At 39.6% G+C, this 27997-nt stretch overlaps 2 protein-coding genes across 10 annotated transcripts in view; one reads left to right on the top strand and one right to left on the bottom strand.

Moving 5' to 3' along the window:
- Positions 1-302: 302 nt before the first annotated feature.
- ANAPC13 (anaphase promoting complex subunit 13) lies at positions 303-7249 on the bottom strand. Its single transcript, XM_032408662.1, has 3 exons — positions 7162-7249; positions 4490-4615; positions 303-484 (listed from the first exon to the last, which is right to left on the bottom strand). Exons 2-3 carry the CDS (start codon positions 4586-4588, stop codon positions 359-361), a joined length of 225 nt encoding a protein of 74 aa, XP_032264553.1. The 5' UTR covers positions 4589-4615; positions 7162-7249; the 3' UTR covers positions 303-358.
- Positions 6850-27997, top strand: part of CEP63 (centrosomal protein 63) — a 59250-nt gene continuing 38102 nt past the window's right edge. For 3 of the 9 annotated variants that reach the window (XM_032408653.1, XM_032408657.1, XM_032408659.1), the window contains exons 1-5: positions 7283-7398; positions 16232-16300; positions 17213-17390; positions 25826-25921; positions 26768-26890. In XM_032408653.1, coding sequence (XP_032264544.1) covers positions 7304-7398; positions 16232-16300; positions 17213-17390; positions 25826-25921; positions 26768-26890 — 561 coding nt within the window. In that variant the 5' untranslated portion in view covers positions 7283-7303. Of the gene's footprint in view, positions 7254-7282; positions 7399-7635; positions 7697-7763; positions 7861-16231; positions 16301-17211; positions 17391-25825; positions 25922-26767; positions 26891-27997 lie in introns of those variants that run through there. The other 6 variants (XR_004300089.1, XM_032408658.1, XM_032408655.1 and 3 more) reach the window with 5 other exon arrangements.

Raw genomic sequence — 27997 nt, 5'->3', positions numbered from 1 at the left:
CCTCTCATGTCTTCAGTCACCTATGTCACGGGACACAAGTAAGTAGCTGGGATGGGTTAAACTCTGACAGTAAAGCAAAATCAGAATGAAAGGCAAATGCTGAACCAGTCACATTCAAACACAAGCTAGTGAATGAAGAACTTTTGGTTCAAAGGGCCAAATACTCTGCATTCCTGAGAAATCTCAATCAATTCCTCATTCTGGTATTTCCACATTCCGTTTTGCTGTCACAAAAACTAGGTAGGTGTACATTTTTGAGTGTAGATGTATCACTTCAAGATCTGAATGAGGAGACGAAAGAAAACATTTTGTATCTATGTATTTTTCAAAAATCTGCCCATGAAGGAGGAGCCAGGTATTAGTTTCCTATAGGGGGAACATTCTCATGGAGATACTGCAAGGCCAAGTCGGTCCACTTCATTTCTTGTTCTTTAACAGATTCTGTGGTGCCCCCGTTGTCCTGTTCAGGTTCAGGAAGCTCATTCTGCAAAGGTACGACGGACATTCAGAATGCTGGTATACTCTGCATTAACAAACCCCTTAAACTCAAGAGCACTTAGAATTCAAACCTGTGAGTTCTTAGAAACAGGCAGCATAATTGACAGAAGTGTATCCTAAAAAAAGAACTAGGATAAAAAGATCGACCCTTTGTCTCCTCTTTGGCAATGAGAGGAAAAAGTAGCCATCACCTCATAGGACAGCTATGAAACTAAATGAGGTAATTGAGGTCAAGTGCTCACCACTGTCGGCGGCCATCTGATGCTCAATAGCTGCTATTATTCCTAGAGGCTAGGATCACCGAAAAGACCCAATACTGAGTCCTTTTTTGGGAGGCTGCTTTAATTGAATACCACATTTGCTGGAATATTCCTTAAGCACAAGAAATGTATTAAAAAAAAACTATCCTGTACCCAGCATGCCTATATTCTTATGGAGGTGAGTGGAGAGCACTGAAAATGTAACATAATAGATGAGATGTCCCCCTAGTGATGGAGCACAGCAACATAAACCCTGGTAAATGACCAGGTCCTCCCCTGCCAGTAACTGTCGTAGAATGGTAAGCCATGGGCCTCACTTAGTATGGAATCTGACGTATAGTGTTTTTTTCAGCTTGAGGTTTAATTTACATATGACATTGTGTGAGTTTAAGGTGTACCACATGATGATCTGACATATGTATACTATGAAATGATTATCACAATAAGGCTAGTTAACACATTCATCACCTCATTATAGTTAACTATGTTTTTATGTGTGGTGAGAACTTTTGGTAGTTTCCTTATATTTTAAATTTAAATTTATTACTACCAGGATTCTGCTTTGTCCCAGAGTTTACTGATACCAATATATTTCAATTATTTGAATTTATACTTTTTTGGGGGGCAGCAAACTATTACTCAATATTGAGATTTTCAATTTCCCACTGATTCCAATTTGCAGTATATGAATGTTTTTCTCCTTCAAAATTATGCTCAGTATATATAAAATGATTTATGGTATGTACAAATATATCTGAACCGCACACATGTTGTTTTTTAAACATAATACTGAGATTCAAACATATTTGTACAAATTGCAAAGACCTATCATTTACTGTAAAGCAATCATACATTCAAACTTAAAGAGAAAGTTTGGTTCCAATAATTATTTATAGCTCACAAAGCACAAACAAGTCCTTGGTTAGTGAATTATTTGATTGACAGACAAGCAACTTAATTTCATCTTATCTGTGGTATATGTTCTTTTTTTTTTTTTGGAAGATTTATTTATTTTGAGAGAGAGAGAGAGAGAGAGAGAGAGAGAGAGAGAGAGAGAGAGAGTGTGTGTGTGTGTGTGTGTGCGCGCGCGCGCCCAAGCAGACTCTGAGCGCACTGAGCCTGGAGCCCAATGCCGGACTCGATCCCAGGACCCCAAGATCATGACCTGAGCTAAAACCAAGGGTTGGACACTCAACCAACTGAGCCACCCAGGTGCCCCTCTGTGGTGTATGTTCTAAAATAGTATCTTTCATTTGATCACTACTGTCTTTTACACCGAATGCCAAGATGAAAAAATGTGTATGTGCTTGGAAACCAACACAAAGTATCATAAGGTATCATAAACACAACCATCAATTATGGTTTACTGCAAATTGGCCTCAATTGTTGGCAGTTACTCCCATGAAAAGGCAGAGTCATATTTCCCCAATTTCAGATTGGGACTGACCGAGTCACTTGCTTTGGCTAGCAGAGAGCAGCCGCGGTGTCGGTGGGCCCGTTCTTGGCTAAGCTCCATGAAGCCTCACGGTCCTTGTCCTGCTGCTCTTGGAACCCTGAGATGGCCATGTGCAGTCTAGGCTAGTCTGCTGGGTAATGAAGCTTTGACCTCGCCACCTCATCATCCCAGCTGACCTGCTTACCTACCAGACATGTGAAAAGTCTCCCCATCCCCCAGCCTCCAGCTGGCCTGCTGACTGCCTGCAGAACACCAGCAAGTCCAGCAGGGATCAGCCGAGCTGGCAAAGACTGGAAGACCCTCTCAGCTGAGACACAAAATCATGAGATAAACAGCTGTTGTTTTAAGTCACTTGGGGGAGATTTGTTAGGCAGCAACAAAAGCTAACCAGTGCACACTCTCTGAGAGTCACGAGAAACAGGAAAAGACAGAATAACAAGAAGGCCAGGCTACAGCTTGGATGTTAGCATCTCCCTCAACCCCTTCCACCGCAGTGGTCCCCAGATCCTGCCATAAGCCTGTCCAGAATCCAGCAGTTCCCCTCCACTCACGTGCCTTTGTTTAGGCCCGCCTCCCTGCCTACACTACTGTGATCACTTCCTCACTGGTCCTTCTGCCCTGTCACTCGCCCCTTTCTCCATGGCACACATTCCCTAACAATTCCCTTCGGAACTGACGTTCTAAAACTCAAATTTGAGTGTGGCAGATTTCTATTTTGAAGACCATGCATTCCTGGTTATCCTCAGAATGAAGTCTAAGTATGGCATTGTACACTCCTCTCAAAATCTGGTCCAAGCCCATCTTTTCTGCCTACCTTAGATGACAAATATAGTCTCTGTCCACACTGAACATCTCACCATTTCCCAAAGCCTTTCAAAACTCTGAGCCTGTGCACATCTGTCCCCTCTGTTGGGAGTACCCTTGTCTACCCCCACTAAATTTCTGGCCCTCCCTTATGACCAGCTTAAATATTACATTCTCTGTGAAGCCTTTCCTGATGCTCAACAGGCATCAGCCACCTCCTATCCTATGTTGCTATTCACAACCCGGCTTGTAACATTTATTATTGTAATTACTTATTTCTATGTGTTGCCTCTCTAGATCCCCAGGGGCAGGAACTGTAGCTTACACTCACATAGTCTTACGGCACATAGTAGGCTTCAAAGAAATGCCTGTCAAGTGAAAAAACAAACAAAAGTTTACAAGACAGGATCTGGAGCCTTTACACAGACCTAAGTGTGAAGTCCAACTTAACAGCTACCCGGCTTTGCACAAGTTCCCCTCTCTGATCCTATTCCCTTCTGTAAAATGGAGATAACACCACTGCCCTTGCAAGGGTGTTTCAACGGTTAGAGAGAACGTATGTCAAATTTCCACCTCAGTCCATGGCATAAAACTGGTATTAAGTGGCAGCCAGAATTCTCACTGTGTGCTCCCTTTTGACTATTTTTCTAAACTTGAAATAAGCTGTGACTTATTATCTGTGTATTATTCACTGAGCATAATATCATCTCTTAGTCTTAAATGAAAATATGGGTGAGCGGAATTTTATTTCTCAGTAAGCAGCAGCAGTCTACTTGGAAGGTGCATTTTATTAACAGCTCTTCTCAGGGTATTTGGCAGGCTCTGAAGAAAAACAGTCCCTGGAGTCTCTTCTCCTTGTTTTTTGTTAGGCCTCTATGACATAAATAGGATTTAAAAAACATTTATTAATGCAAAACTTTTAGATCATTTATTACAGGAGGTTCAACAAATTCCCTGCAGGAGAGTTCTCTAGAGGTCAGGAAAGAAAAGAGTGTCCCAGGACCCCTTTGGTCTAAATGCAAGAGAAAAGCCAGGTGTCTTCCAAACATTTTCCAGGGAAACTAGGATAGGTGTGTGTTTCAAAAATATGTCTCTAAAAATAGCAAACGATCAACCACAGGTAGACAAGTAAGATATATACTGTAAATGCCATTGCTTCTTGTTCCTCTCCATCTTTTGTACATTGGACTCTCATCATCTGGTTTACTAGCTTTGGTGTGGCAGACAGAACATGGCTCAGAAGTCTTGAGTCCAGTCCTGGCATGACCCCTAACTGAGCTCATCATATCAGCTCTCTGAACCACAGTTCTCTTCAAATAAAAAGTCAAACTATCCAGTGTCTTCTAGAGTTAGAGGACTCCACAGCTTTGATTTCTTTGCCCTACTAGTTTGTCCATTGACATCCAACTTCTACTAGGGCTCACCAGCTCATACCTTTAGCCCACCATCCTTGGCACAAATTATAGTTTACCAGTGGTATTGCAACATCCTCATACGGCAGCTTGTCTTCTCGCCAAGCATCGTCAATCAAGTCCAAGATCCTTCCATCTCTCTGTACCTCACTGTCCATTCTCCTGCAGCTTTGATCTTGTCAGATCTGTAAGCCAAAGAGGTTATTTCTTAAGCATGAAGACTGAGGAGGTGATGTAATCTAGCATTAGGATTCCCCAGGCTTTTTAGCCTGCATGTATCTTTTGGTATAACATCACCCTGGGAAATGGGAAAGACTCATCTTCTCATCTGGGTCAGGTGACAATCTATTTCTAAGATCACAGTCTCTCCCTACTGCCCTTCCCCTCCCCCCCATGGATGCTTTATAGCACATATAGGACAGACAGCAGATATAGCCTAGTTGACAGACCAGTGTCACAGTGTGACAGAGGCCTTGTGGACAAGGCCACAGTGTATCTAGAATATAGCTTTTCTCTCCTAATTTGCATATTCACCTTTCCCTGTTCAGGATGCCTTTGATGAATCCCTGATTAATAACCAAGTCTCCTCTCTGTCCCCTTTAGCCTTTTCCTGCACTACTTTTTACAAAAGTCTCTACCTGACTTGGCTTTAATATTAGCATTCTTAGGCACAGGAGCTAAATGAACGTACTAAGATACTGAACTGGGCTATGCAAAGTGACCAACTACAGAGCTGACAGAAATCCTCAGCTGAATTTGTAAAGCAAACTGCCTTTCTTAAAATAGTGCCCAACCCGAGTTCTGAAAGGGGCACCTCCAGGTGAACAACAGTAGCAGGACCCCTTGCTGCTCATTTCTGCTTCCCTTTGGGGTTCCTTCCTCTGATTTTTAATGCTGTACTCCCTTCAATGCCTGGACCAAGTGGTCAAGATGTTACCTAGCTCCTTGGCCATGACTGACTCTCCATTTTTTCTCCTAAACAGCTGCAGCCAGCATGGAGGGTACCTCTGGATTTCCTCTTTCCTAGTTTGGGCTCTGCTGCTTCATCATGGTTATCACTCTACTGTGTTCCTGCCACAAAGCAGCCATCCCGATGGCCTGGAAGCCAGTGGCACCAAAGGCACGCCCAGTCACTCCTAGTTTCTGAGGCTGCGAACATTCATACAAGGAACAATCTTTAGGGGTGGACTCCAACTCCTTCATACAGACCTATGCTTGGCCCCAGTAGTATGACTGCATCATAGCCCCAATGCCTGGGTAATAATTATACAGGTTGGGGTGGGATAAGAGTCTTACCCCCATAGTAAAGAGCCAGGCAAAACTGAAGCAGAAGGTGCCCAGCTATTTTGGTCACCAGTGAAACAGCTGAAGCCTTGATGTTTCACTCAAAAATTAATTCAGTACTACCCAGTGGATAACTCAAAACAAGTATAAGGATATTGTCTTTAGGAAATGTACACACAGTTCCAGTTATATTTTTGGAATCCCTGTCCTACAAGAACCCTTTTTCCTGTTGCCACTCCTTTGTCCCTGCTGCTCTGTCCCCTGGGATACCCTCCTCATTTTTCCAGCTGATCAGAACTAGCTAATTTTCCCAGTCACACACAGATTCCTCTGTAGTTTTTTCAAATCATTCCAGCTTCAGTAAGCATTCTGCCCTTGAACGTTTCCTTCTTGTCTTTATGATCCACCTAAAAAGTCAGGTAGTCTCTGTAACAGATTGCTCAGGTATCAGTGTCTACAATTATTATGTGTAAATTTTGCAGACTCTTTCCCAAAGATATGCTTTTGGAGCACATCGTTCCCAAATTTGGCCTCAATCTTTTTTCATTGTCCCTCTTCCAAACACCACTAACCCTGCCATACTTTCCAGCCTTTGCACTTAAAAGCCCTTTTCCCCCCCTCACTAACGCCTATTTTCCTTCCAAACTCAACACTGGTGTCAGCTCATCTGGTCAACATCTCATTTCCAGAGTCAGGCGCTAAGGTGCCTTCACTCTTCAGGGGCTGGAAGCGTGGAAAGCATCAAGACAGGCAACGTCCAGGACACGGCCACTGTCCCAAGCACTTGGCACACGCGACAGAATGAAACACTACCACCTTCCCGAGCAAACTTTTCTTACACAGTAACAGTTTCGATGCCCAGAACGCTCTTGACAATTCCTTTGTTTCCAGCTAACCTCCAGTCTAAAAAACTTGGTTCCCCGGTCGTCTCCCGCTGGCTGTGTGCTCCTAGACCCAGGGGAGCTCGGTACCCATCCTTCCTGGGGTCCCTTAGTTCCCTGGGAGCAGCGCATGGTCCCAAATGGGAGCTTGTCACACAGCGCATTACATGGTTTTCCCAGACCCGCGGTGCGTGTGTTCCCCGGAGCAGCGGCACGTCTCATCCCATTCCTGAGCTTTGCAGTTCCGCAAACCTGTAGTTACGCGAACTAAACGGGACGGCCTCCTCCCTCGCTAAAATTGACCCTCGCAGGCCACCACCATCCGTGCACAGGCGTGGGACCACCCCAGTCCCGGCTTCCGGCTGCATATACCAAATGTGGACGCGGGGGAGGTCCAGAACCGCCACGCAATTGCCTTTCCACCCTCCACGGCGTGCGGAAAGTGATTGTGAAGATGAAGTGAAGACAAAGACCTCCACTGACGGGAGCTGGGAAAGGGCGTCGCTGAGGAACCAACGCGTCCCCGTCCCTCCAAAACCAAGACTAGGGGCGCGGGAAAGCCTTACCCGCGCCGGACCCAGCGCTGCAGCCGCTTCCACAAGGCTCCCTCTCAGCGCCACGTGACCCGCGCGCCATTCTCACCGATCCCCGGATGTGGGTGAGCCCATTTGCTTGGGCGGAGGGGCGGTCTGGGAGGACGCTACTTCAATGAAAAGTGAGGGGGCAGTGGGCGGAACGAACGTGGCGACGACGGAGGCTGGACGTCGGGTTGGCGGTGACGCGCGTGCGCGCCCCCGCCGGAGGTAACGGCGGGAAGGCTCGGGGGCGCGCTCGCGGCGGCCCAGTAACCGCATGGGCGCCCGGTGGACAGGCGAGGGGCGGGCGTGTCCTGGTCCGGAGGCAGCCCTGGCTGCGGTGCCGCCGCGGGCTGTGCGGCCGTATGGCCCGGGGCCGGCCTCCGCCGCAGCCCGCTGGCCACCACGCCCGCCCTCGCCGGCCCGGGTCCGCTGCGGCGCCCCGCCCGTCGGCCTCCCCGCGTACGCCCTGCGGACCCGCGAAGGCGGATATGGCCTTGCCCGGCGCGCGGTCCGGGCCAGCCAGGTGGTCAGCCCCTCCCCAGAGGCCGGGCCGGCGGGAGGGCGGCGGGGGGTGCGAGCAGCTGCCGCCGAGTCCTCGTCTTCCGCGGCGGAGCCAGCTGCGGGCCGCTCTTCCTTTGCAGAGGAGGCACCCCCGGCACAGCCCTCCCGCCTAGGCTGCCATATCTGGTTAGCTTCCCAGCATCGTTGTGACTTAGGCCATTGACGGCACGTGATGCCAGTTCACTTATGGGGGGAATTTAGCAATTCTTAAAAAGTGAGTTAATGTTAGTACAAGAAGTACGGAAGTGTGGCAGAAGTCGTGAAGGACTGAGGAAGTTGGGAAACCCTGTGTTTACGGATTGTTCCATACAAATCGGGGTGGGAGATAAATGATAGACTGAGGGTTTAAAAGGGACAGTTCCTTAGGAGCACTTTAATCGTGAAGATATTTGAGGACAGTAAATCGAGGCCCAATGTTTTTCTTAGTTCCTTACAACATCAGAGTAAAAACGAATCTGCTGTCAGTGACTAGTCTTCATTTATATTTAGAGTACCCTTATTTGCACGAAGTAGTTTTCATTAAGCCTTACATCCGCTTCCTTAAATTATTTCATTCCTTTAATAAAGCAGTATTGTAGGGTAGGTACACTGCTGTTACAGAGTTCCCCACATGCTTGCATTCCATTTTATTTTATAGATGTGAAGACGAAGTCATAATAAGGATCATCCACTACATGTTACTTTCAGATACTTAATCATTGCTGTAGCTTAATGATACAATAAAGTATATGTATTTTCTTAGTTGAAATGCAGTGCCGCCTTTAGATTTGTACAACTTCTTACCCTTCGACTATATCACTATCAGTGATCAGTATAGTAAAAATGAAATGAAAACGGGTTAGAGATTACTAAACATTTAGACAGTCACACTGCCCTTAACAATGTATGTAGATTCAGGTTTTAAAGATTATTTCTAATAAATGTGTATGTTAATTGTACTGTGCCATTTTACTCCTGTTAGAAGGTAGAAGACCTTTGCTCTGTCCTTCCCTTTCTCATTTATGTAGTAGTGGTAGCCAGCTGTGACAGCATCAGTAATCCACTTATCTAACCTTCTGAGCCACCCAGGCGCCCCCAGAGTTACCTACTTAAAAAAAAAAAGTCCCAACTTGATTTGAAATTCATCTGAAGCTAACATGAACAGCGGTTGCAGGGATTGAATTTATGTTTTGTTTTGTTTTTTTTCTCTCTAAAAACTAAATTTGCTTTTTCGGTTTTACAAAGCTGCATTTCTGTCATCACACCTACGAAAACTTATAAAAATTACATGTCAGTATTCAGTCTGGGTTCAGATTTCCCCAACTGTCCCTTAAATGACTTTTTACAATTAGCTCGTTTAGATCAAAATCCCATAGAGATCCACATGTTGTATTTGGTTGATACATTGTTTAAATCTTTTTTAATAGAGCAGTTCCCATATGTCCCTTTTCCCCCCAGTAGTCTAGGTTTAGCTGATTGCATCCGCATGACATCCTTTTAACATGTACATCTTTTCCCTTTAAACCTGTGGTTAGATCTAGAATTGCACTGTTCACTATAGTAGCCACCAGCCAGTTCTGGCTATTTAAATTAATTAAAATGAAATAAAACTAAAAATTCCGTTCCTTAGTTTCATTAGCTACATTTCAATTGCTCAGTAGTTACAGGTGCCTGGTGGCTACCCTCTAAATGGTGCAGGCATGAAATATTTCAATAATTGCAGAAAGTTCTGTTGAATAGCACTGATCTAGAAGATCGGATTTAACCTTAATTTTTTTTTTTTTTTTGTGGGGGTCAATAAGATTTCCTAGGTAGTGCGTAGACAGTCTATTGCATTAATTATCAGAGAGGTATGAAATGTCTGAGTTGTCTCTCTTGTGTTAAGATTGAGCAGTGTAATGGGTTCAGGTATTGTTAGCCCAATCCATCCATCCTGAAATTCCCCATGAGTTTTTCACTTAATGGTGAAATCTTTTTATGGATTTAGATCGCCTATATCCATTATTGCATTAGGGGTTGCAGAATGGTGATTTTCTAATCCTGTCATTCCTTCAGTATTTATTAGCTGGAAATCTTTTATGAAGAAGAACTCTACCCTGCCAGCTATTTGACTGCCATCAGCTATTTGAAATATAGTTTGTACAGGAAAGGCAAGAAAAATGCTTAATTCTTTCCCTCTATTTTCGGACTACAGTAATGAGATGGTGGCCTAGCAACCTCCAAAGGTAACCATGAGGGTTTCTCCCTTTTTTTTTTTTTTAAATCATCATGGACTTGAATATATTTAAACTTTTTCAACTTATTGCAGTCTTTTTTTTTTTTTAATACTCAAATTGCCCTTCCTTTGGTCAGTGGCATCCCCTTTAAGTTGGCTCCTGTCCATTTTGATATGACCAGTAGTCTTTGATAATCAATTTCCCTATTTTCTGGTAAAACATGTTCCTCCCTCATTTATCCATTAATGGCCACCAAAAAGCCCTGGTTCCTTTGGGTGGGAGATGGTATTTAGAAACCACAGTCTGGGTGCTAGAGGTGCTTGTAGTGCCAGGTTGGTCAATGGTTCTAGGGTTTGCAGTGGCCAGAGTTAGGAAATATATATATTTTTAAACAAATATACAGAATTCACACTGGTATTTACATTTTAATTTAATTTTTTGTATTTGTTCTTATATTTGGGTCTTTTTGTCTTGCTGAAAATCTTGGAACCTAATGTCATTAACATAATTACTTTTTTTAAATCCTATATTATATATATTAATTTCAAATTAATTATACCAATTTTATTATTAACAATATGATTCCTGAATAGTGTTTAGGATTTCTCTGCAGTTCTCTTTTTATCTTTAGTTATATCCTACTTGGGATATGTACAGTAGAATTATTGCATTTTAAAGGTATGTGTAACATTTTGTTATATGTTTAGTTTTCCACCTTGATATCTAATTGATAGTTGATCTGTTTCATTTTGTTTCCAATTTTTTCATACTGCTTTCTTTTCCCATTTGGATTTGTTTTATTATATGTAAAACATTAGCATAAAACTACAGATATCCAGACAAGTTTAGCGTTCATTCCTCTTTTCTCCACCATAGTTCCCTTTCTTTCTTTTTTTTAAAAATATTCATTTATTTTGAGAGAGAGAGAGAGAGTAAGAGAGGACGAGCAGAGGGGAGGGGCAGAAGGAGAAGCAGACTCCCCGCTGAGCAGGGAGCCTGATGTGGGACTTGATCCCAGGACCCTGGGATCATGACCTGAGCTGAAGTCAGATGCTTAACCAGCTGAGCCACCTAGGCGCCCGCCCCCTAGTTCCCTTTCTTATAGGTATCATATTTACTAGCTTTGGGTTTATCCTTCCATAAAAACAAATGCATTATCTACTTGCTTCTCCCCCCTGGTAATATGTGCCTTGTAGATCCTCCTTAGAAGAAATATGTTATCCATTTTTACAGCTTCATAATATTCCACTGGTTGGATGAATATTCAACTAGTCCCTGTTGACAGGCCTTTGTGCTGTGTCCTACTGTTGCATATAGTGCTGCACTGTGTGTCCTTGTGCATCTGTGATTTTGTATTTTTGCCAATGTGGCTTTGGGATAGCTTCCTAGAAGTGGCATTGTTGGATCAAAGGGTGAAGTCATATTTCTTAGTTGCTAGGTATTGCCAAAATCTCTATAGAAATTGTACCATTTTCCATTCCTGCCTACAGTGTATATGAGGGCCCATTTTCCTATAAATATATCTGTCATAAGAGTGTATTGTCAAACTTTTGAGTTTTGGTTAATCTAAATATAGAAGAAAGGGTAACTTGGTGTATTTTAAATTTGTATTTCTCTTCTTGTAAGCAAGATAGAGCATCTTTTCATGTTTTGTTGTGTGTGTTTTAACTTAAAGTTTTTATTTTAATTCCAGTTAGTTAACATAGTGTTTTGTTAGTTTCAGGTGTACAATATAGTGATTCAACGATTCCATACGTTACCCAGTGTTCATCGAGACAAGTGCAACCCTTAATCCCCATCACCTATTTCACCCATCCCTCTACCTACCTCCCCTCTGGTAACCATCAGTTTGTTCTCTGTAGTTAAGAGTCTGTTTCTTGGTTTGTGTCTCTCTCTGTGTCTCTTTTTTCCCTTTGTTCATTTGTTTCTTAAATATATGAGTAAAATTATATGGTATTTGTCTTTCCCTGACTTATTTTACTTAGCATTATACTCATTATACTCTCTAGCTCCATCCTTGTCATTGCAAATGGCAAGATTTCATTCTCTTTTTATGGCTGAGTAATATTCCATCATATGTATATATCCATGGATATATATATGTATATATTAACCCATTATATCTATATCTATCTCTATATCCATCTCACCTCTTCTTTATCCATTCATCAATTGTTGGACACTTGAGCTGCTTCCATATCTTGGCTATTGTAAATAATGCTGATCTTCTCATATGTTTAAGGTCATTTGCATTTCTTTTTCTGTGAACTACTTGTTCATATCTTCTGCCCATTTTTCTATAGATTCCTTTTTTCCCTCCTCAAATTTTATTTTTATTTTATTATTATTATTTTTTTAGGATTTATTTATTTATTTTAGAGAAAGAGAGAGCTGGGGGGAGGAGCAGAGGGCAAGGGAGAGAGAAACTCAAGCAGACTCTGGACTGAGCGCAGAGCCAGACACAGGCCTTGATCTCATGACCTGAGCTGAAACCAAGAGCTGGGTACTTAACCAACTGTGCCACCCAGGCACCCCTCCCCTCTCAATTTTTAGAAGCTTTTTATATATGTGGATAAATAACCTTCTCTGATAAAACTTCCAAATACTTTTGTCTTTAGACTTTGCTTATGGCATTTTTTCCCATGTAAAAGTGTATTTTTATCTACTCTGGTTTCTCTGTCTTTCTCCTCATTCTTTCTGGATTTTGAGTCCTAGTTTGATCAATGTTTTAAAATTCCACTTTTATTTTGGAAAATTTCTTTGATACTTTATCTGTGATTTTTTTTCCCCTTAAGTTTAAGTAGGAACCTTTCTGGGCAATGGTAAATTATTGTTTATTGGAGCAGCCAGTTTATCAGCCATAGTAAATCTGACAGAGCCATAGATCTTTATAATCATAGTATGTATGTATATGTATACATATATGTATACATATGTATATATATATGTGATATAGTAACATAGTATTATTATTCTCCTTTAAATGAGACTTGATGGGTAGGGATATCCCCTCTATTAGTACACATTAATTCATAATTCTATCCAGAGTTTTTATCTTCTTCCTGTGTCCCATTTTGTGAGTAATTTGATCATGGGATTATACTCAGAGGTTTATCTGAGGCGCGATTATTGCTATACTCAGAATATTTTTCCTGATCTGTAAAATAAAGAGGTTAAAGAGGAGACCTTCAGATCCTTTCTAGCTCTTAAATTCCAAGATACTAATGAATTTCAAAGCTTTGCCTTTTATTAGATATCCTATCTGGACTTTTTTCCCCCTAAGATTTAAAGTGTGTTTTCCCTGCTTCCCACCCTGTATTCCCTTTAAGCCTCCTATTCTAGATTTCACTGATTTAAAACAGCCTTCATTCCAAAGGAGAGTTATAATAAATAACTTAAAAGGAGAATTATAATTAATAACTTATATTTGTTGATGTCTTGGTTTAACTGCAGAAATGACAGTTGTAGAGCTACATAGTTTTTATGTAACCACATTAGCATTTTACGTTAGTGGCAAGGAGTAGTAGATTATCAAACAGTGAGTAAATTTGCATTTATTATTATGAACAAAGAATATCTAACTTTACATCATTGTTACATGGCCCGGGTAAAAGAAGAAAGCAGAATGACATAGTACGTAGAGTTAAATGAGGTTCAGTGTGGTTAGGAAGGAATTGGTGATGTAGCTATGAGAAACTCAGAAAAGTCCACAGAAAATCTGAGCCCTTGCTATTTCCCTGATTCTAAGGAATGAGAACTGATGGTGTTTGGCAGCTATTCAAACAGATGGTGAAGGTGTTGGTAAAGAAATACATTACACAATAGTAAGATTATTTTCTACAGAGAATGTTGCTGGTCCCCCACTCCCATTTTTTAAAAACAGAGATCTCTTTGTTTTAGTCTTAGACCATTATTTTTACTTCTGAAATGGCAATTTCCCAAGATGGGGACTATTTTCACTATCGTGTTACTGCCATCTGGTGTCCGTGGTGGTGAGTTTGTATTTTTTTCCTGTACCCAGACCTTTTGGTTTGGTTTCATTTATTGCCAAGAAGACACTATTAAAGCAAAAGAAAATAGGAAGGTATTTTAAGGTCTGGAATCCTGTAAAATTTATAAAGATTGCACATTGGTTGGGACTTGGCAGTCACTGCTTAGGTTTGATCCTATGACTGTAATGTGTAGTTTACTATAGTCAACCTATTTAACCCTCCAAGCCTCAGTTTCCTCCAAGTCATAGTGTCTATGTTTTATGAGTGTTGTGAAGAATGACTCAGACAGCGTATAGGAGGTAGAACAGTTGCACACTCAGTGACTGTTACCTTCTGTCATAAACGTTGCTAATTATTAATAATGTCATCTAGAAAATATATTAATATATTACTAAATGTGTTACAAATTTATATTGCTAAATAGATTAATGTTTAAGAAGGAAATGACCTAAAGAAGTATAATTTTACTGATGATAGTTTTGAATGACTTCAGTGGCACTGTCCTTAGGAATAGCACTTTCTTACAGATTTAATAAATATCCGTGACAGTAGGCAAGGGCATGCTATTTGCAGTGGACATTTAATTGGCTACTAGAATGCCATGAAACCTTGGGGATTATTGTTCATATGGCTCATTTTACAGATGCAAAAACTGAAGTCCAAGGACACAAAGCTACTTATTTGCAGAGTAGGACTCTCTCCTGGGTTTTTATCCACATGGTACTGTGTGAACTGGGCCCTGCCTGGCAGGTCCCCAGAGTGGAATAAGACATGGAATCTAGACTGTGCTGTAATTGACCATATCATGGTTTGAAAGAAAGTGGATTAGAACATGAAAACCTCTTTCTTTAGGTTTTAATTTATTTAATGTTGGTGTAATGTGAAGGGTAAGCCAACTGGAGAAAAAGCCTCTCTGCCATATTTGTGCATAAATAGTTAAATACTTCTGTTAGTAACTTCAGAAATGGATGCAAATAGCATGCAGTAGTTGTATTTTCCAGTCTTCCATTCTCCTCTGTGTCTCCAGGACACCCTGTCCTCACCTCTGTCACTACATTTATTATACTTGGGGGAACATTTTGGGTTAATTTTTTCTTTCCCATACTGGATTATTAAATCCTTGAAAAGGAGCATGTCTTTCATCACTATGTATCTGGTGGTTAGTACGACACTGAATTCTCTGTTAAATGAAGGAATCCCCTTCCAGAGCATTGTAATTTTTACACGAGGCATTAGGACAAAGGGGTAGAACCTCCCACCACAGCTTTTCAGAATTACCTAAAGACTAATTCAGGGCTGAGCCTTTGAAGGCTTAAGGAAAAAACAGTGTCCCAGGAGTGAGAAGTAGTTTGACATTGGTTAACATTTTGTAGAGGTGAGAAACCACCAACAGGTACTTCTCATTGGCACTTCTGAATTGAAGGGTAATCTTTTACCTCTCCTCCTCACCTTCCTTTCTTTATGATGTGTCTTTCCCTTTCTATGGCATCTGTTCTGTCTCCTTCCCTTCTTTCTCTACTAGATGCTTCTCTGTGACCAGCTTGCACAAAAGGAGAGGGAAAAGGGAGGGGAATTGTGATAAGTTCAGTCAGAAACATCTAACATGTACCATACTGAAACGCTACACTACGCTCTCTCGAGCTGCGGAGGTGAATAAAATTAGATTTAGAATAGTAAGGAAAAAGGATGTGCAAAAACCTCATTCCCAGGGTGGTGTAACTCCTGTGAAAGAACCTGTTAAAGACTAGCAGTGGGGAAGTAGAGGAGGGAGGGCCCATATAGTTGCCTTTGAGGGAAGGGAGAGTGTTCTAGGAAGCTTCACAGGCCTGTCATCTGAAGGGTGTGGGTAAGATCTCCCATGATGGACCGAAGAGTTCAAGCTCAGGGCATTTAACCTTTTTATAATGTCTCTTAAAAAAAAAAAAAAAAGATCTACTTTTCCTCTGACATATGTGACCCCTAATTACTTCCCCTCATTTTGTGAAGGCTTTCTGTCAGTGTCTCTCTGCTTCTAGCCCTCTTGGTTCACAGGGGTACAACAATGAGGTATGATCTCTATCATGTGGGGAGAGTATCAGCAGCAATTCAGATCATTAAAAGTTATTTTCTTTTAGCCTGAAATGTATTTGGTTTGAATATTTCTTGAAGTGATGTTCCTTGACTGCTTCTGCAGTCATCCTAAGAAGTGCTGCATTTTCTCATTGTTATTTGTTATTGTATGCTTTCACATTCTTAGGTTTGTAAGTTGGAATGTTAGGACTTACAATGTATTTTCTCCTGACTGATTTTTTTTTTTTTTTGCTTTCCCAGTTGCCAAAACAAAGGGGATTTGGTGATGGAGGCTTTGTTGGAAGGAATACAAAATCGGGGACATGAAGGGTAAGTTAGCTTTTGACCTTAAGCTTCTCACTGAGTTTAAAAAGCATATCCAAGTTATGCCTCTGACCATTTTATGCTTTGGGTATAGAGGCAAAAGTGCTAAATGGAAGCTCAGCTGATCCATGTCATGTCTTTGGACAGCATCTCTCTTTGGGGTGTTTGCCTCATCTCAGCAACGGCTTGCTGCTTGCTTTCATCCCACTCTGAATTTTCTCCTCTTCAAAAGCAAAAGTAGAAGTTCAGAAGTTTTGTACACTAAGAACAAATGCTTTTATAAAAAAGTATTTAAGCCTTCCTAGCTACAGCTTTCTGTGGCCATTTCTGGAAGCCTATTTGAATCCAGTACATCTATGTTTGCTTCTTTTCCTGCCTCTGAGATATCTGGCATCTCTTGTAACTGTGAAGGACCTCAGGCAGTTTACAATAAGGTCCGTTGCAGTAAGTTTCTAATAATAAGTTGGGAAGAAATAGTTGAAATAAATCTGGCTCTTGAAACAGCTCTTAAAATTGTATTGTCATTTTCCCCAATAAGCTACTCACTTCAAAGGCTTTTTATTTTGGTTAGCTAAAAACGTGACAAGCTTGCCTGGATTTTTCCTGAGAGTATTCCTAAAACATTACAAAAGAGCTATTTGTTGGTTGTGGAAGCCTCGCTCACAAGCTGGACTTAAACATCAGTCTTGTGTTTGACCAAATGACTTAGGCTTCAGGGTTGGCTATTAGAGGAAGGTCAAGTATGCAGTGGAATAAGTAATCACCTTAATATGAATGTTAAAGGGAAAAGCGCAGAAATCCTTTTCTTTGTCTCTAATAATTTCTTTACTGACATCGTTCCACCTCAGCTGGGTTTACATCTGCTATATTTTTACATGTGAAAGAGAAAAAGTCATGGGCATATGTTCTTATTTACAGGGGATTTTTGACATCCTGTGAAGCAGAACTACAAGAGCTCATGAAACAGATTGACATAATGGTGGCTCATAAAAAATCTGAATGGGAAGGGCAGACACATGCTCTCGAAACTTGCCTGGACATCCGTGAACGAGAACTTAAGGCCCTTAGGGGTCAGTTGGATATGAAACACAAAGAGGTAAAGCTGTTGATTCACTCCTCTTTTTGATATTTTGATCTTGGCTTTTATATTAAATATGTTTCTTTTTAAAAAAATTCTTTATTTAAAATCAATTTAGTTAATATGTACTGTATTACTAGTTTCAGGGGTAGAATTTAGTGATTCATCAGTTGCATATAACACCCAGTGCTCATTACATCACGTGCCTGCCTTAAAGCCCATCATCCAATTACCCTATCAGCCACTCCCCCTCCCCTCCAGCAACCCTCAGTTTGTTTCCTAGAGTTAAGAGTCTCTCATGATTTGCCTCCCTCTCAATTTTCATCTTATTTTTTTTCTTCCCTTCCCCTATTTTTATCTGTTTTGTTTCTTAAATTCCACATATGAGTGAAATCATATGGTATTTGTCTTTCTCTGACTGACTTATTTTGCTTAGTATAATACCCTCTAGTTCCATCCACATTGTTGCAAATGGCAAGATTTCATTCTTCTTGATGGCTGAGTAATACTCCATTGAGTGTGTGTGTGTGTGTGTGTGTGTGTGTGTATACCACATCTTCTTTATCCAGTCATCTGTCAGTGGACATCTGGGCTCTTTCCCTATTTTGGCTCTTGTGGACGTTGCTGCTCTAAACGTTGGAGTGCATGTGCCCCTTTGAATCACTATGTTTGTATTCTTTGGATAAATAGCTACTAGTGCAATTGCTGGGTCATAGGGTAGCTTTATTTTTAACTTTTCGAGGAACCTCCATACTGTTTTCCAGAGTGGCTACACCAGTTTGCATTTCTAAGTATGTTTCTTAAATATTTGTTGAAGAAAGCATTTGTGTGTCAAGTTAGTTTCTGTATTATCTTTTAATTCTCGTGGTTTCTTTTAGGAGAAGAATTCGTTGTGAAAACACATAAGAATATTAATATTTATTTCAAGGATCATATTACCTTGTTCACATACAATACATAACTTCTTTAAGAAAATGTAAAGGGTGTTACACGAACTTTGTCTAGCCGTCATCCTATTACATGCCTGTATTAACATTGACTGAATTTAATGTACGTTGTTTTTGGCCTCATTGTATGGCTAGAGTAAAAAAGTTAAGCCCAAAATTCAGTAATTTGCCTCTTTGGGTTCTATTTAAAAACAAAATTCAGAAAACCCTTTAAAAATTTTTTATTTGCCCTTGTTCAAAATCAGGGGAAAAGAAAGAAAAGAGAAAAATAAAAATTACTTGGAATCCCACCACCACTAGTTATTGGTGATTTGGGGGAAAAATCGACTAATATGCTGATTGATTTCTCACAGTTTAGCTGGTACAGTAAAAAGAAGAACATGGAATGTTGGAAGGGAAGCACAAAGCACTTCTAAGCCCAAGAATTGCTTCTAAATGTCTGGTATGAATGTCCATGTGAGGACTGGAAAAGTAGGGAAGCCCTGGTCCCAAGCCCCACTCTGCTGGACTTTCCTACCAGTAGGATCACCACATATTAGTGCTGTTACTTAGCTTACTTGGGAACACTTCCGCGAATATACACACTGACATTGTGATTCTTTTGATGACACTTAGCAAGAGTGTCATTTTAGAAATGTTTCATGTAACAAGGAAAGAATTAGGCTTGATAAAAAGTGTTTTATGCTTGTCAAGGGAATCTCTCAGTGGCTGGCCATTTGCACTTTGGGACAAAGCAGTACAGAGTAAAATTGGCCACGTCAAATTCAGTTTTCTGTGAATGCCATTTGCTAAAGTGGAATTTATTTTAAAATTTGAATAGACCTTTAAGAATGTATTTTAAGAGGCACCTGGGTGGCTCAGATAGTTAAGCATCTGCCTTCGGCTCAGGTCATGATCCCAGGGTCCTGGGATCGAGCCCTACATCGGGCTCCTGGCTCAGCAAGGAGCCTGCTTCTGCCTCTCTCCCTGCTCATGCTCTCACTCTCTGTATCTCTCTGTCTCAAATGAATAAATAAAATCTTAAAAAAAAAAAAGAATGTATTTTAAAATTATACCTCATGCGCAGATGTAGAAGGTGGTAAAAAAGTACATGGAATGATAATCATATTTGATTTTTTTTTAAAGATTTTATTTATTTATTTGAGAGAGAGAATGAGATAGAGAGAGCATGAGGGGGGGAGGGTCAGAGGGCGAAGCAGGCTCCCCGCTGAGCAGGGAGCCCGATGTGGGACTCTATCCCGGGACTCCAGGATCATGACCTGAGCTGAAGGCAGTGGCTTAACCAACTGAGCCACCCAGGCGCCCCCATATTTGATTTTTTAAACATTGTAATTTAGGGAAGGTCAATGCTCCTTGTCTGGTAAGCTACTATAGCTACCCTTCTTTATTTTTCCTGGGGCAAAACAAAAGTAGTTTTGTTTAGTAAGTTAAAGTGATTGTGGTTTCCTAGCTAAGAAAAACACTGTATGTGTATATAGATATCTAAGTTGTTTATTTTGTTAGAAACCTATTAAAGAAATTCCCATATGTGTGATTATGAGAATATTGAGTCACTCTGGGGCTGTTTAAACTTATTCCTGTAGCTTAGTTTTGATGTCAAGGTCATTACTGCCATTACTTAATACCTTAAAAAGAAATTAAAGGGATTGAATGGATAGGTTCCATGGTAAGGATCTGAAGATTACAATTTTGGCCTGGGGACATAAAAGAAATTTAGAATTGTAGCTGTCTGGTCAATTTACTGCTTCATTGATTGGGTTGCTGAAAGTTGATTAAGTTTCTAGAAGTAAAGTGCTTTTACCAAACGCTAGTAATGGGAATCTATCCCACAGAGCTCTTCTGTGAAATTGTGTTGGTATTAACACATTCATAATCTACTTTTATGTAAGAGTTAGAAAATAGAGCTTTAAGTTTTTGTCATTCTTATTTGTTTGAAAGTTACAGGCCTAGAAGCAGCTCTGTGGTATGAACCAGTGCCACTCAAATGACAGTCCGTGGTGAGATGGAAAGCTTTCAGCAGAATGTAAATCAGTATATTGCATCCTAGAAAGCTTTGCTACATAAAAAATGCCAGCTGCACGGAACAGTGTGTTTGGTGAGGTCATTGCTTCACATTCTGCCTCAAGCTCCTTACCTTGTGCTGGATTGCTGTAGTGACCAGCTCCAGCCTGTGTGCCGATCATGCTTGCAGGAGTACTAGCATAAACAATTCATTTTGTAATTGAATACTTTAGGTGTTTTCTGATTACATTGTTGGGCTTGGGTTGGTTTTCATGGCCATTTCTGCTGGTGATAACTCGTAATGCCATGCAGAGCAGGTTGACCTGATGAAATGAGTAAGGAATTTGGAGTCCTGGCTCTACCTCTTTTCTGCTGACTGGCCTTGGACAAATAGTCTAACCTCTCTGAGCCTGTTTCATCATGTGTAAAATTGGGATATAATGTCTATGTCCCAGGGTTGTTATGAAGAGTGAGTTACTATTTAAGAAAGTTCTTTGAAAACTCAATTGTATCTCAAACGATCTGTTATTTTAGCTCTTTCTTCTGTCACCCATACTGACAGTTTCAAACCTTGGCTCCCATTTCTCTGCCCAATGCCATTCCTCACTCTCAGCATTTAGCCTCTTTTTTTCTCCTTTTTTCTTTAAGAAATTTCAGTATTGGTGAGTGCACATTATGAACCGGACTTTGGAACAGAAATAAAGTTAAGCAATCTTATCTTTACATTTAATATTTATGCTTGCCACGTGTAGTAAGTAAAAAGAAAAATGATTCTGTAAGGCTGGTAAGAAAAAACAGTAATCACCTGCCCACCCTTCCGAAGCTGGGATTCTGGCTTCTCTGAAGAGGTCATTTCAATGCCTTTAATTCTTTCTTTTGGTATTTTCCCCATGTTTCTAAGTGGCATTCAATACTGATTTTTCTTAATTTTCAGTTTTAGCTATTTATCTAATGACTTGCTACTATGAGAGATAAGAGTTTTGGTCTTTTACATACAATTTTCATCCCCTTATCCTGCCAGGATTATAGATCTTAATTTTTGGTTAGATCAATATTTAGTATTTACATCATTAAGATGGTAAATATTATTCACATTGAGTCAGATAGTATAATGATAAACTTCTTATACAATTTTTTGTTTTCCTGGGAATTAATAATTATCTCATTTTCATTTGCTTTTTTTTTTTTTTTTTTTTAAAGTTTTTTTTTATTTGAAAGAGAGGGAGGGGATGGGGGGGGGGGAGGGTCAGAGGGAGAAGCAGACTTCCTGCTGAGTAGGGAGCCCGAGGCAGGACTCGATCCTGAGACTCCAGGATCAGGACCTGAGCCAAAGGCAGTTGCTTAACCAACTGAGCCACCCAGGCGCCCTCAGATGCTTTTTAAAAATGTACCTACCACTGATTCTTCCCAAACTCTCTGACACAAGTGTAAGTCTTCTCTGTATCTTCAGATATATCAGGTAATCTATCCATTTCTTCTCCTTCTTTTATTTTTTCTCTTTTGTGGAGCTTGCCATTCTCAAATAAGGATAAACTATTCTCTAGGTTAGCTGGATAGCTGTCCTTTTGGCAGCTCCCTTCACTATTATTCTGGAGTTTTCTATGCTTTTCTCCTTTTTGTCTCTTTGTATTCTGTCATCTTTATTTCTCCATTTTTGATAGAACATACTTTTGAGATCTTATATGTATAAAACATTGATTGAAAGTTTGATTGGCTGTAGAATTCTGCTTTCAAAGTAAATTTTACTCAGTATGTTTTTAGTTAAATATGAATCTTTCAGACTTTAACATCTGGTAAGGACGGACTAGTTATTTTGGACCAGCCCACCCACTGAGACCAACTAGGTAAACTAAATTAAAAAAAAAAAAAAAGTCTGCTTGAAGTAGAGTGTTAAACAAGCTAGTGAAGAATTTACCAGGCCAGGATCTCTGCTGGCTAGAGATTGAGGGAGGAGCCTGGGGCTTGGGGCAGTTATTAGCTGAAACTAGAGAAGGTAGCTCAGAGGATAGAGACTAAATGGGTTTTTTTATAACTTCAGAGTGCTAAGAGAATGAAAGATTTGGTGTCCCAGGCAGCTCTGAACCCCTCCTCACTTTGGATTGGGACCTCGAAAGGCAGCACCCTATGAGGAAGGATGGGCTGGATATAGAACAGGCCCTCTTGAAATTGCCACTCAGCCACAGACATTGAAATTTCTGAAATCAGCATAAGGTGATCTTAGTGCCACTGCCTAGGCATCTCCAAAGTGCAAAGGCTTCCAGGAACCTGGAAAAAGCAAGCTTAAATTTTCTCCAAAGGGAGGAAAAAAACACCATTCTGGGGCTTAAATTATTTCTTCAAATAATTTTGCAAATACAGTGCTTGATACCCACTCAGAAAGTAACCCCTGACACAGAAGGATGAACAACAAAAATGCAAAAAGGCAGAAGCAACAGAAGATAGAAACAGACCCATGGCAAATCCAGATACTGGCATTACCATGCTCCGACTTTGCAATAGCTGTGTTCACTGTGGTCAAGGGGATAAAAGATAAGATTGAGCGCTTTAAGAAAGAGTGGAAAACCATAAATAAAGTGAAATGAATGGAAATTATAATATTGAAAAGTAAAGTAACTGAAATTAAGGCCTTAAATTTTAAAATATAATTAATGAACTTGAAGATAGGTCAAAAGAAAATGTTTAGAATAAAACATGGACAAATGATGGAAAATACAAAGGAAAGATAAGAGAAAGAAAATGCAGTGAGAAGGTTAATATGAGTGTTTTTGGAATCCCTGAAGGAGAAAAAAGTGCGAATGGGTAGAAGCAATATTTGAAGATAAATTAACTTAAGATTTTGCCAAAAGTGAAGAAGGCCATGTATTTAAGGAGTCTGAGAATCTCAAGCAAGATAAATAAAAAGAAATATTTACCTAGGTTGAAAGCTAAAAACAAAGAGGAAGTCTGAAAACAATCAAGGAAAAAAAAGATTAACAAGAAAAAAAGATTATCTCCAAACAGCTCCAAACAGCTGACTTGTCTGCTAAAACAGTGAAAGCCAGAAGACAATAGAATGATCCTTACAAAGAAATGACTTTTTCCCCCCTGCCAAACCAAAAATCTATACCCAGAGTAAAGATGAAATAAAGACATTTTCAGATCAATAAAAATTCAGAGAATTTGTCATTGGCAGACCCACACCAAGGAAATACTACATATTCTTCAGGCAGAAGGAAAATGATCTCAAATGGAAGGTCAAGAGATAAAGGAAGAAATGAAAGGCAACAGTAAATACTTGGGTAAATCTAAGTGAATATTGACTGTATATAACAACAGTAGGCCTTTTCAGTTTAACATATGTAGAATTATAATGGCATTTAAGTCTGGCTGGGGGATAAATGGAATTAAAGTATTTCTGTAGTCCTTGGGTTGCCTGGGAATGGGTAAAATGACTAATTAACAATACATTTGTTAAGTTGCAAACCCATGTTTTAATCTCGAGAGAACTATTAAAAGTATATATTGATATATTATTGGAGTATATATTTTACAATCCAGGAGAAAAATGAAATGATAAGAAGTTATCATTTCCAAAGAAGGCAAGAAAAGTGAGAAAAATGGATCATATAGCTTATTAAGTACACATTGCACTTAATAAGATGAGAGATTTAAATCCAGATGGAGCTTTCTCCTGCTATCTGAAAGGTCGCCTTACACCACTTTGCTTTTACGAAAGACTTATCAGTACTTGTTTTCGCTAGCTGAAAGAAATCTGAAGAAGATTTTTACTTTTATGAAATGATCATTGCTTCTTTGCTGTAGCCATTTTGACTTGCAAAAGGTTTCATAGGAACACTCTACTTTCAGATAATGGGGGGCACCTTGTAGGTCTATTAAATGTAATTGCATACAATAGCCTAATTAAAAGATGAAAATTGTCCAATTGGGTAAAAATAATTAAACTCAATTATTTGGTGTTTATAAAGATACAGCAAAATTGAATTGTTCTTATAAGAATTTTGGTTTTTTTTAGAAGTCTTTTTTCTTTTTTTAAAAGATTTTATTTATGTATTTGACAGAGACACAGCGAGAGAGGGAACATAAGCAGGGGGAGTGGGAGAGGGAGAAGCAGGCTTCCTGCTGAGCAAGGAGCCCGATGCGGGGCTAGATCCCAGACCCTGGGATGACCTGAGCCAAAGGCAGATGCTTAACAACTGAGCCACCCAGGCGCCACTTCTGTTTTTTTTTTTTTTTTAATTGAGATAAAACATTATATTAGTTTCAGGTGTACAATGTAATGATTCAGCTTTTGTATTTATTGTGAAGTGATCACCACAGTAAGTCTAGCTACCATCTGTCACCATATGTACTTACAAAACTTTTGTGTGTGTGATGAGAACTTTTATTGCCCCAAAGATTTAGATGCCTCTATTTTCTCCTTTATTGATATTACTTATTAGAATATGAGTGCTAAGGTATTTGGTGATTGATAGTTTTTATTTTATTTTAAATTAATACATACAATATTATATTAGTTTCAGGTATACAACATAGTGATTTGTTATTTATATACATTATGAAATGCTCACCATAAGTATAGTTACCATTGTCACCATACAAAGTTATTATAGTATTATTGACTATATTCTCTATGTTGTACTTTTTATCCTTGAGAGTTATTTATTTTATAATTGAAAGTTTGTAGCTCTTAATTCCCTTCATCTATTTTGCCCATCCCCCTGCCTTCCTCACTTCTGGCAACTACCAGTTCTCTGTATTTATGAATCTATTTCTGTTTTGTTTTGTTTGTTTTGTTTTTTAGAGTCCACATATAGGTGAATGATGAGAAGTTTTGAGATCTGTTTCTTGTTTGTTTTGTTTTTGAAATTGCCATTCTGTATTGTGATTATTACCTAGTGTTCCCCATTCTCCCTCTCCCTCCTTACTTATTAATAGATGAAATTCTAACCAGTTATGGAGAGACGTAGAGAAAGACTAATGGATATTGATGGAGGTGAGGGCTGGTCATGAACCAGCTGTGGCTGGTATCAAACCATTGAAAAATGGGTTAGGATAATGTCCTTACTCTGGTTGGTGGAACTGATTTCTCTGAAGTGAGGTAAATGGTTAAGCAGTTTCAAGTCTCTTGCTGTCTTTCCATCTGACATTACTATTCTGTACTTTAATTTATATAATTTTTTTCTTGAAGCTTCACTGACTTTTTGTTCAGTATCTTAGTTTCCAAGGTTGTTATAATGTTGTATATCTTAATTTTTTTATGAGTTTTTTTTAATAAAAATTGTTGGGGAGAATAAATCCAACAGAGCAAGTTTTCATCTAAACCTAGAAATTTTAGAAAGGTTATTAAATAATTAGATGTTTGACTTCCTAAGAAGTGGGGTATTACAATATATAGTTGAGAACTTGTTTTTATGGAAAAGCATGAAGATTATTTCCTATTTTTATGTTTCAGAGATATTGTTTCAATGCCAATAATGAAAAATACTACCACCTTTTTGCTTCTAGGTTGTAATGTTGCGTCAACAGGTAGACGAACATGAAAAAGTCAAACAAGAGATGGCCATGGACTATAAGCAGGAGTTAAAGAAACTACATGAAGAAGTGAGATTTTAATTCTATTATGTGTTGTATAATTCTGTCTCTTTAACCATTAGAATTTTGTTAATGTGCCTGTTTCTACTTGATAAAGTGGGAAGTATATAATCCATGGGAGATACAGGGGTAGAAATCTATTTCTCTGTTCTTTAAATTCAGGCAAAAGAGACTTGTCGAATTATACGTTTGGTACTATCCAAACAGGGATTCTAAAATGTGTTTCTCAGTTGAGTACCTGAAAGAAATAAAGCTGTTTTTGTATAATACTATGAAATATTGATACCAGGAACCTATATTAAATATCTTAATTTTGAGTTAAATCAGTTACTAGATTTTAAATAATGGAGAATCCAATATATTCAGAAGCATTTTGGGATAAATAAGAAAAGTAAGAATTCTAGCAACTCAATATTATTCTTCAGATTGGGAAAAAAAAACCGCTTTTTTTTTTTTTTTTTTTTTTACTTTATTCCAAAAAACTCCTCTCCTGCTTATTGAATATCAGTGTTCCACAGGAGAATGGCTCAAGAACTACAGAGGAAAGGAGTTTTTATTTGCTGCTTTTATCATGGGTTAGTTTATGGGATTCTTAAGTGCAAGGCCACTGTAATAATAAAGTTTTGTTTAAAGAGTATCTTTCCCTCAATTTTTTTCTTCGATGCAGTATCTTTCTCTTCTAGTGTTTATTTTTTATATGCAGGTTTGAATTGTTTTAATTTGCAAATCTAACATGTTCAGTCTATTTTCGATAGTACTGTTTAGCACTGCTCTTGCTTTCATGATACCAATTTGTTCCACCACCACTGTTTACAAATTCTTAAATTTTAAGTCTAGAAATAACTGTGTCTACAGTTAGGCAGACTGAAGAGAAGCTATGAAAAACTACAGAAAAAGCATGTAAGGGACTTCAGAGGAAATGCCAAAAATCACAGGGAAGATCGGTCTGAAATTGAGAGGTTAACTGGAAAAATAGAGGTATGTTCATAGTAATAATTTCTTCATAGTGGTTGTCAACCTCACTGTAGGAAGGTGCTGTTTCTAATAGTACTAGTTCTGAAACCAATTTTCTGCCATCTCCAGGACTGCCCTGGAGCTATTTCAGAGGTACATCCTGTCATCACCTGGTCTCCTGGGGTTGATGGGGTTACTCGTTCTCAGTAGTTCTCAGTAGGGCAGTACCACCCTTTGAGGGCATCTGGAAATATATGGAGACATTGCTTTGGTTGTTCAAATGACTGGGAGTGAAACTGGTGTTGAGGGGATAGGAACTAGGGACACTAAACATGCCCAGGACCATTCCACACAGGAAGAATTATTGTACCCAGAATGCCAATATTGAGAAATATTGACCACCAGTTCCTAGCAGTCCTCCATGGGCAGTGTCCTTGTCTTATTTATCACCTAACAGAGTTGGGGCTTAGTAAATGTTGAAAGTACATGGCTTTTTGTACAGAGTACTGTGCATATCAGGTTGTTTATCCTCAGTTCCCATTTAGATGTAGTAAGCCATTTACCCCCCTCTTTGCTGACTTTGTTTTTATTAAGGCTGAATAACTCTGTGGTTATTGTGTGTTGATTCCCACATGACTTACCAGAGGCGGCGAGTTAACACTGCCCAAGGTGGATGAAGCAACAGTGCAGGGCTGTCACTCTTTTCCCTTGCATCTGCCACTCCCCTCCTCTGTCCATGCCATTGGTTCTCCAGTGTACCTAAGACTTCCTGAGGTCCTGTTTAGGCTGTCAGAGATTCTGCTCCAGTAGTATGACATGGGACCTAGGAATATGCATTTTATCCACCTCCCCTGGCTGCTTGCAATTTGAGAAACATCGTTCAACATCTCTCTATGATTGCTTACAATTTGTCAGGGCGACCTTTCACCCACAAAAATGTCATTATTACAACTTAGCATTGTAATTTCTGTATTTAATGTTCTTTTACATCTTACTGTTTTGATCCATCTGAAGAGCTCAGACTCCGAGGGCTATGCTACCGCTTTCTCTCCAGCCATCTTCTGTGACATCTGCGCTTTTTTCTCCTAAACCCCTCATCTTCCTCTTGCCGCTCATTTTCATTCTCTTTTA

The sequence above is a fragment of the Phoca vitulina genome, unplaced genomic scaffold (genome assembly GCF_004348235.1).
Source record: "Phoca vitulina isolate PV1807 unplaced genomic scaffold, GSC_HSeal_1.0 scaffold10, whole genome shotgun sequence".
Lineage (NCBI taxonomy): Eukaryota > Metazoa > Chordata > Mammalia > Carnivora > Phocidae > Phoca > Phoca vitulina.
This window is presented reverse-complemented; position numbering and strand designations above follow the sequence as displayed.